Raw genomic sequence first — 10,640 nt, 5'->3', positions numbered from 1 at the left:
TAGGTTCTCCGGCGTGAGGACAGACCTCATACGTAACTTTGGATGTTCCGTCGTATGAGGGAGATTATGTGATGGTTAGGTCACACATGGCTTAGGTTATCCGGCGTGCTGACAGATCCCATACGTGGCTTTGGATGTTCCAGCGTATGGGGGAGATTATGTGATGGTTAGGTCACACGTGGCGTAGATTATCCGGCGTGCTGACAGACCTCATATGTGGCATTGGATGTTCAGGCGTATGGGGAGATTATGTGATTAACAGAGAGATGAATAAAGGTATTGTATGTGTTTGGAATCGGGATTTAGTGAAAACAACGACGTGTGGCTTGATCCCTTAGTAAGGGTACGTAGGCAGCCTAGGGTAGTGCCTAGATGCAGCCGCGGGCTAAACTTTACTTATGTTGTTTTAGTGAGTGGGTTGCTAAATTTGTAGTTGGTCTTGAAATTCGGATGGAAACGAGGCTTGATTAAAAAGTTATTCTATGTTGATTACAGTAGGCATTCATAAATAAGTTTGAGTTTGTTATATGCATTGTTTAATGCTTTAATTTGATTCAAGAGCATTGCTGGTGATTCTGTTTCGAGTTATTTGAAGGTCGGAGGCCGTTTATGTGAATTGCATGAAGTTATATTGTGCGGGCTGCCTGTTGGGATATAAATTGTGAATTTTGTGCAGGTTGAAATTTGGGGAATGTTCAATTTACAGGGGAGACTCTGCCGAAATTTCGGTGGAAAGTCTCATGCCCTTATTCCTTTTTGGGAAAAAGGATATAGTTTTAGAAGTGGGCCCGACATCGGGGTGATGTCGAGAATTTCCACAGGATTCATCTCGGGTTTCAGGAAATTCGGGGTGGGTCCTGTCAATAGGGCTGATATGAATTGACATAGTGAAAGCTATACAATAAAATTTGATAAGGTAGGCTATACTAGTTTATAGCCAAACTCATATCATGTGGCTTGCCATGAAATATATATGTATATATATATATATTATTAATTATATAGTATGCAAAGATTAAATATTAATATGTATATATATATATTTTTTTTCTTGTTTTCTTTTTTTTAAATACAGGGTTTCACAATCTACCTTCCATAAAATAAATTTCGTCCTCGAAATTTTGAAACGTACCCGAGTGAAGGAAAAGTTCTGGATATTTTTCTTTTATCTCAGCTTCTAATTCCCATGTAGCCTCTTCTGTATTCCCATATAACCAAAGAATTTTGATTAGTGGAATAGTCTTTGTACGCAACACTTGTTCTTTATGATCTAATATCTGTATTGGTATTTCCTCAAAAGATAATTGCTCATCTATGTTTAGTTCTCCCCAATCTAAAACAGGTGTTGGATCTGGTTCATATTTTTGAAGCATAGGGACATGAAACATATTATGAACATTCGAAAGTTGAGGTGGTAGTGCTAACTTGTAAGCTACTTCCCTAATCCGTTGTAGTACTTCAAAAGGTCCAATAAATCGTGGGGCTAATTTTCCAGACTTTCCAAATCTTGTAACTCCTTTTCGAGGTGAAACTTTAAGGAATACATGATCTCCAATATTAAACTTCAATGGCCTTGTTCTTCTATCAACATAATTCTTTTGCCGACACTGAGCTGTAAGCAAGTGTTGTTTAATAGTTTTGATATTCTCTGTTGTTTCTTGTACAAGATTAGGTCCTAATAACAAAGTTTCACTTACTTCTGCCCAACATAAAGGTGATCTACATGGTCTACCATAGAGTGCTTCATATGGTGCCATTTCGATGCTGGATTGGAAACTGTTGTTATAAGCAAATTTTGCCAAAGTGAGATGATCTTCCCAAGTTCCATGAAAATCCAAAATACAAGCTCTTAGCATATCTTCTAAGATCTAGAGAGTCATTTCTGATTGTCCATCAGTTTGGGGATGAAATGCACTACTAAAATTCAATTGACTTCCTAATGCTTTTTGCAAAGTACCCCAAAACTGAGAAATAAACTTTGAATCAGAAACAATTGAAATAGGAATTCCATGTAATCTCACTATCTCTCGAATATATAATTTCCTAAGAGTTACTATGGAATCTATCGTTTTGACTGATATGAAATGTGCAGACTTGGTTAAACGATCTACAATAACCCATACTGCATCTTTACCTCTAGGTGATCGTGGTAAACCTGTTACGAAATCCATTGTGATATGATCCCATTTCCATTGTGCAATAGGGAAAGCGTGAAGAGGGCCAGCTGGTTTCTGATATTCAGCTTTCAATTTTTGACAAGTTAAACATTTTGATACGAAAGTGGCTACGTTTCTCTTCATACCATTCCACCAAAATTGACGACGGAAATCTTCATACATTTTTGTATTTCCTGGATGAATAGTATATGATGAGTAATGAGCTTCATGAAGAATTTCATTCTTTAATTCTGGAATTTCAGGTACATATAAGTTACCTAAATACCTCAAACCATTTTCTTCATGAAAGGTCCAACCTTCTATTTTATCTCCATCCAAAATATGTTATTGAATTGATTTACAGGTGGTATCCTCTTGTTGTTTTTCAACAACTTTTCCTAGCAAATTGGTCTTATTACCAAGTTTTAAAGATAAGCATCATACTCATGTTCGTTCACATGTAAATCATAATCTTGAATACAATTCACTATTTTCCATTTTTGAATTTGTAGTCCTGCTACAAATCCATGTGTATTCCTACTTAGAAGCCTTCCCAGGATGATAATGTAGACCAAAATCATAATCTTCTAAGTATTCCATCCAATATTTTTGTCTCAGGTTAAGCTCTTTCTAAGTGAAAAGATATTTCAAACTTTTATGATTAGAGTAAAGCTCAAATCTTTCACCATAAAGATAATGTCGCAAGTCTTTAAAGCATGTACAATTGCTGCGAATTCCAAATCATGTAGGATAATTTCTTTCATGATTTTTCAATTGACGAGAAGCATAAGCTACTACTCTGTTAGATTGCATCAAAACACATCCTAATCCTTGTTTAGATGCATCCGTGTAAACCACATACCCTATGTCCCGTTCAAGAATAATCAGTACTGGTGCGGTAGTCAATCGAGTTTTCAATTGTTGGAATGACTTTTCACATTCTTAACTCCATATAAATTTCACTCTTTTTTTGGTCAGCTTGGTCATTGGTGCAGCTATTCGAGAAAAATCTTTTATAAACCTCCTATAATAACCAGCTAATCCAAGGAAACTACGTATCTCCGAGATATTCTTTGGTTGACTCCAATCCAATACTGCCTCTACTTTGGAAGAATCAACTGAAATACCTTCATTGGAAATTACATGTCCTAAAAATGTTACTTGTTTCAACTAGAATTCACACTTACTCAACTTTGCATACAATTGATTTTCTCTTAATGTATGTAAAACGATTTGGAATATATAAGAATATCATCAATGAATACGATGACAAACTGATCTAAATAAGGTGGGAAAATTCGGTTCATCATATCCATAAATGTTGCTGGTGCATTTGTCAATCCATAAGGCATAACTAAAAATTCATAATGCCCATATCGAGTCCGAAAAGCTATTTTGGGTATATCTTCAGCTTTGACTCGAAGTTGGTGGTAACCAAATCAAAGATCAATCTTTGAAAAGAAATGAGAACTTCTTAACTGATCGATTAAGTCATCAATTCTAGGCAAAGGATATTTGTTCTTTATTGTGACCCTATTTAATTGACGTTAATCGATACACATTCGAAGAGTTAAATTTTTTATTTTTTATTTTTACAAAGAGAGCAAGTACACCCCATGGTGAAGTACTAGGATGGATATATCCTTTTGCTTGTAATTCTTGGAGTTGCATCTTAAGTTCTTTCAGTTCAGCTAGGGCCATATGATGAGGTGGTATAGAAATAGGTGTTGTACCTAGGTATATTTCTATAGCAAACTCTACTTCACGCTCTTGAGGTAAACCATGCAAATCTTCTGGAAAAACATTGCTAAATTCCTTTACTACATGAATAAGTTGTATCTGAGATTTTTCTACTTCTTCAGTTCCGATTCTAGCTATCCAACTCAAATATTTATAATCTCCAACACCATATTTCAGGATTTCCTTTTTCACAAAGAAACTAAAGGTTTCTTCCTTAGTAATGTGTAAGCCAATCTATTCCTAAAATAATATAATATTCCAACATTTCCAATACCATCAAATCAACAAAAATTCTATGGCCCGACATCTCTGTCATGCAAGATCTACATACTTTATCAACTTCTAGACTACCACCCAAAGGAGATCCAATTAAAAAAGAAGGTTTCATATTTTCAAATTGTAACTCAAGCGTTGATGCAAAAGATGTGGATATAAAAGAGTGTGTAGCTCCATAATCAAATAACACTCTAGCCCAAGAATAGAATACCAAAAACATAACTTCTATTGTTTTAGGCTCAGTTTGATCTTTCACATTTCCCACAACGTATACTCTTCTTTGTGTGAATTGTCCAGATTTCTTTGCAACTACAGGGACCCTTGGTCTAATTTGAGAATATTGTCCTCCTAGACATTATGATAATTGGCTAGTAACTGGGCAAGGATAGTAACTGGTCTTGCCCAGTTAGATTGAGATTGAAAAGTAGTATAACTTTGAGGTGGTGGTGGAGCACGAAAAGGTACATTGGAGGACGATATAGTGTTTGATGTACTTGAGGTCCTTGATATCTTTGAAGTTGTGGACAAAATCTCTTTACATGTCCCACTTGTTTGCACTAATAACATAGTGGTGGTTCGAAATTTTCTTGTGATTGATACTGAGGAGTATTAAATCTTGTTCGTTTATTTATTTGTCCACTAATTGAATCCCAAGTTCTCTTAGTTTCAGGTCTTTGCTCTGCTATATGTGCTCTATCAACCACATCAGCATCCTTAATTTCAAAATGTCAACCTTTTCCAAAATTGACGGTCTCAATCCTTCTTCAAATCGTTTTACTTTTGTTGCATCATCAGGGATCATATATGGTGTAAAACGCATGAGTTCTTCAAACTTAGACTGATAATGATCAACAGCTAAGTTGCCTTGGACAAGGTTAACAAACTCCCTTGCTTTCATTGCTTTCATAGTACTTGGAAAATACTTTTCCATGAAAATACTTTTGAAGGCCTCCCAAGTTGTAATTTCAGTATTAGGCATACTCATAATCGACTCCCACCAAAGGTATGCTTGTCCTTCTAGATAGGTACAAGCAATAACAACTCTAATGTCTCCCGGAATTCTTTGATTATCCATCTTTCTCTTAATTTGCCTCAACCATTCTTTAGTTGTCATAGGATTTGGTTCGCCTTTAAATATCATTGGTTTCGTCTTACGAAATTCTCCTTGTATCCTCATAACTCGATCTTCTTCAATTTCATGACGGAGATCTTGGTTACTATTTTCTCTAATTGCTAAAGCCATATCCTGAATGGCTAAGATTACTCAAGCATCTCCATTGAGCTTGTTTCTAGATTGAGCCATCTTAAATAAATAAAAAGAAAATTATCTAAAAACAATATTATGAAATAGTAAAATAAAAGTTTAAGAGAAAGAATAAACAAAAAACTCATTTATTATATTTCACAAAATTGTACAAAAGTACACACAATTTTACAAAAACTTACACTTATCTTACAAAACCTGACGGTTTGTTTCTACAACTATTAACATTTATATAACTCTCCTTCTTCAGTACTAATTTTCTTCATCAGAACTGATAATAATCACTTCAGATAGTGACTGAACTTCTATAGGCCTAGTGACTGATCCAATTGACTCGGTAGGCTCCCAAGGAGACTTATAAGTAGGTTCCTGAGCAGATTCCTCATTATCCCTTTTACTAGTCATCTTGTCTAAACCATTGATCTCCAAGTCCAAATCACCCAATCAACAATTATACTGTTGATTTCCTAATCTACTATGCACATGGGCTCACCTAAACTTGGTCCATACAATGATCAGACTCAACTACACAAAAGATCCTTCCCATTACCCTTCCATAATTTCATTATCAACCCTATAATTCCAACCACCACTGATAACATACGAACTGTCAATATTAATCAAATTATAATGATAATTGACAACATATAAACACCCAATATCAAGGATAATAATCAAATAATATTACCAAGCATAATAGTGTTCACAATATTTAATTAAATCAATTTATGGAAAGCCTCCCTAAGAAAAACCCCTACCTCAAATCGAAAGCTATTGTATAACTCCTGGTTGCAAGTCCAAACACTTTAGGCTTCTCCAAAATCTCATAACACTTTAGTTCTTCCTTTTTTCTTTTTTTTTCCTAAGGATTTTAGGAAACCAAAGCAATTTAAGTGAAGAACTTATGATACAAGAAGTATAAGGGAATGCTATTTACAAGACCTCACCCTAAAATTGTGCCACACAACTAGTCTATAGTTTCCTAGAGTACTTGGGTGGCTTGAAAGTAGTCTACCACACCAAATATAGCCCTATGTGTTGGCTTTGTAGAGTGCTTAGTGAGCACTCTCAAATTAAGGCTATAAATAAGAATACACACAATGCTTACACCTCCTACTTAAATATTCCACCTCATGCTTTAACAAGATTTGAAAACTATATGCTTGCAACACGTCAATTTTGAACAGAATACTTAGTAAGCATAATGGCCTTTCTAAATGCTTTTGTAAAGTGTAAAAATATATAATAAATACTACATAGGGCTGATATGAATTAACATATATACAATAAAATTTGATAAGGTAGGCTATACTAATTTATAGCCAGACTCATATCACGTGGCTTGCCATGAAAAATATATGTATAAATATATATTATTAATTATATAGTATGCAAAGATTAAATATTAATATGTATATGTATATATATATATACAGGGTTTTACATAGAGCTTTGGCCTCGATCCATTTAGTAAAGTAATCAATGGTGACGATCATCATGTCTTTCTTGGCCGGTGTCGGTGGCATGGGACCTACTAGGTCATGGCCACAGACTGTTCTGCGTATGGTAGACTTCGGCATGTAGGTTTGGAATCGGTTTGTACCTTTGGCGTCGATCTCATCTTTTGACATACTCAGTGGAGTCATGAAGCATGGTGGACCAGAAATAGCCTATGTTTAGAGTCTTTTGGGCAAGTGACCTGCCCCCAGAGTGGTTGCCACACTCGTCATCGTGAATTTTGCAGAGCATCTCAAGTGTTCGAGGGTACTTTATACAAGTGAGATGAGGGCTGGAATATGATCGGTGAATGAGCTTGTTGTCGTGCATGTTGTATCTCGTGGCCTTCTCGTGGACCTTCCTAGCTTCAAACTTTTCCTTTGGCAGATTTTTATTTGCCAAGTAGTCGATGATGGGGTCTTGCCAGCTAGGGTCATCATCAATTTGTATTGAGTCAATTTTTTTTTATCTCTTCAATGCTTGGTCAGTGAAGGTGTTCGATTGGGATGAAGCATCTGAACTAGGTGTCTAGCACTGAACCTAGGCTTGCCAATGCATCTACATGAGTGTTCTCTGCCTGAGGAACTTGTTTGATAGTGAAAGTGGGGAATTCCTTCATAATCATTTGGACTTTGTCTAGGTACTGGATCAATCGTGGGTGTTTTGCCATGCGCACGCTCAAAGCTTGATTTGTGATCAGTTGGGAGTCTGAGTAGATGACCAATTTTTTGATCGACAGTTCTTTTGCTAAGCCCAATCCGGAGAGTAATGCCTCATATTCTACTTCTTGTTTGAAGCTGGAAAGCCCAGTGTGATGGCTTGTTCTAACAAAGTTCCATCTTAGGGTGATTATGATGATGCCTGCCCTAGCTCTCTTATAATTTAATGCTCCATCTAAGCTCAACTGCCACATATCCTTGGGCAGGTCTGGATTGAAGGAGGTACCTTCTGCTCTCGAATTTTCCTTGTTTTTTGTGACCATCTTCTCTTCTTCAGTTGTTAGAGTAAACTCTACAAAAAAATCTACTAAAGCCTGAGCTTTTATAGTAGTCTTTGGCCGGTAGAGGAGGTCGTACCGACTGAGTTTGATAGCCCATTTCATGACGATTATCCGGTGAGCATGATAGTAAGGTCTTAACTTTCTTGTGGAAACTACAAGTGACAAAATGAGCCTCTCTATTTTAGGATAGTGAGTCTCTGCATCGAGAAGGGCTTTTGACGTGTAGAATACCAGATTTTGTGCCTCCCCCCCTCAAACTTTTCCTGGATGAAAACTTAGCTTACTGCTGAGTTAGATACCACCAGGTAGATGAACAAATCTTCGCCTGTTACTGGTTTTGAGCATAGAGGGGCGAAATGAGGTAAGTCTTCAAGTTTTGAAAGGCTATTTCGCACTCTTCGTCCCATGTGTGTCTTTGTCCTTTCTTCAAGGCTTTGAAAAATGACATGTACTTGTTAGTAGATCTTGAAAGGAATCGGTTAAGAGTTGCAGCTCTACCCGTTAGACTTTGCATCTCATCTGTTGTGGCAGGCGACTTCATGTTAAGGATGGCCTTGATTTGATTAGGATGTGCTTCGATGCCTCTTTGGTGACTAAGTATCCCAAAAATTGGCGGATAAGACTCCAAATGTGCACTTGCTCGAATTCAACTCCATTTGGTATTTCGGAGCAGGCTGAAAGCTTCGACAAGATTCTTGATGTGGTCTGCTCGTCGGGGAGCTTTAACTAGCATGTTGTCTACATAGACCTCCATAGTCTTGCCGATCTTCTCCTTGAAAACCTTGTTCATCAGCCTTTAGTAAGTTGCTCCGGCATTCTTCAGCCCAAAGGGCATGACAGTGTAGCAATATATACCCTTTTCGATAATGAATGAGGTCTTTGCTTTGTCGTCTTCATGCAACTGAGTAGTTGATTACCAGAAGTTGAATCTACGAGTTGATCAATTCTTGGCAGTGGAAAGTTATCCTTTAGGCATGCCTTATTAAGGTCGACGTAGTCGACGCAAACTCTTTACTTGCCTTGGTCTTTCTTTGCTACTGGAACAACATTGGCCAGCCACTTTGTGTAAGAGACTTCTTCAATGAAACTGACAGCTAGGAGCTTGTCAGGATGGCAACCTGATGGCAACCTGCTCGGGAGCGAAGTTGCATTTCTTCTGTGCTACTATACTGCTAGCTGGGTTGACGTAAAGGCAATGGCAGATAACTTGTAGGTCAATGCCTATCATGTCAGATGATGACCTTGCGAACATGTCGTTGTTGTTATAGAGGAAGGTAGTCGGTTGCACCTTTGCCTCTGGGCTTAGGTGCAAGCCACTAGGCACTTTTCTCTCTGACTTGTCAGGATCAAAGGGTACTAGCTCAAAGTCCTCTTAGAGCTTTCATCCTTCTTCAAGAGAGGCCTCCGTACGAGTTCCCTTGGCTTGGTCTTAACTCTTTGATTGCTATTGAGGAGTATGTATTTCCTTTCCTTTTTAGTCTGCTCGACTGTTAGGAACGAGATCTGCTACCTCCTCTGCTTGTTTTGCTCCCTTTAGATCTACTTGATTTATAGGTACAAATCGTGCTTGCTTGCTTTTCTTCAGCTCTTGAGTTGAGCATTCTCTTGTCATTGCCTGATCGCTATTGATCTGGCCGATACCGCCCCAGGGACTGGATAACGGATTTTCTGATACGTGGCGGCACTACTACAAAAAGTGAAAAAGACGACCAGAAAACAACGACGGTCTAAGTGAAAACCGCCGTGGTTTATAAAAAGACGACGGTTCTAAAAACACCGTCGTGGAATACCACCTTAGACAACAAAAAATTGGAGATTCAAATGGCTGTTCAAAAACAACGACGTACCTAATTAAACAACCGACGTCTATTTGAAACAGATTTCCGCAGTGTAAAATCAAAGCCAACAAAGAACGGCGGAAGTTATGAATCGAACGACGTAGAAATTAAAGACGACGATTTCAATAAAAACCGCCGTTTTTACTCATAAAATAACACGACGAGGTTTTCGTATAAGACGCCGTATAATTACAAACAAATCCACGTCTTTAAAATAAAAAATATCGCCGTATTAAAATAATTTACAACGACGTACAATATAAATATATCGACGTCATTATCATATAGTTCTACGACGTTATCTTTAAATTGTACTATAAAAATTAACGTCGTATTTATTCATTTCATACGTCGTACATTTAATTTAAACTGTCGTCTTAATATGAATTTTTGTTAACAATTTTTTTCTTTGATTTTCTTATCCTACGTCGGTAGATCTACTTAATGACAAGAATTGAAATAACCACGACGGTTTATATAGAAAACCGCTGACATAATCAGATTTTTCTGAGAACCCAAGGGTTACGAAATCTTAACAGATGGAATTATGTTCCACATCATAATCTTAACAGATGACACAGATTTGCAATCAGAGAGACAATTTTTTGGAAGTTGATGATGTGTGTGCGTTTGTGTATCTACAAAAATTATACCTAACGTCTTTGCAAATTTGCAATCAGAAAGACAATTTTCAACTACGGTTATATTACACCTAACGACGTTTAAAAAATCAACGTCGCTCAAAAAATATATTACGTCGTCTTAGTATTACTTAAGACGACTAAAAACGACGACATAAAAACAAAAACAGTCGTTGTTTTTATATTCTTATTTTATTTAAATCTGTCATCCAAAAAAGAAACTTTACA

General features: G+C 36.9%; 1 protein-coding gene across 1 annotated transcript; it reads right to left on the bottom strand.

Annotated features, from left to right (window-relative positions):
* Positions 1-4,854: 4,854 nt before the first annotated feature.
* On the bottom strand, positions 4,855-5,415 carry LOC117638359. The gene has a single exon (XM_034373490.1). The coding sequence runs from the start codon at positions 5,413-5,415 to the stop codon at positions 4,855-4,857; it is 561 nt and encodes a 186-aa protein (XP_034229381.1).
* Between the last annotated feature and the right edge of the window lie 5,225 nt (positions 5,416-10,640).

The sequence above is a fragment of the Prunus dulcis genome, chromosome 8 (genome assembly GCF_902201215.1).
Source record: "Prunus dulcis chromosome 8, ALMONDv2, whole genome shotgun sequence".
In the NCBI taxonomy this organism is placed as follows: domain Eukaryota; kingdom Viridiplantae; phylum Streptophyta; class Magnoliopsida; order Rosales; family Rosaceae; genus Prunus; species Prunus dulcis.
Note: the sequence above shows the minus strand (reverse complement) of the source record. Positions and strands in the feature narration are given on the sequence as shown.

What these genes read in the sequence shown, in the direction of transcription:
- LOC117638359 (XM_034373490.1), bottom strand. Translation starts at nt 5,415, where the DNA reads ATGGCTTTAGCAATTAGAGAAAATAGTAACCAAGATCTCCGTCATGAA.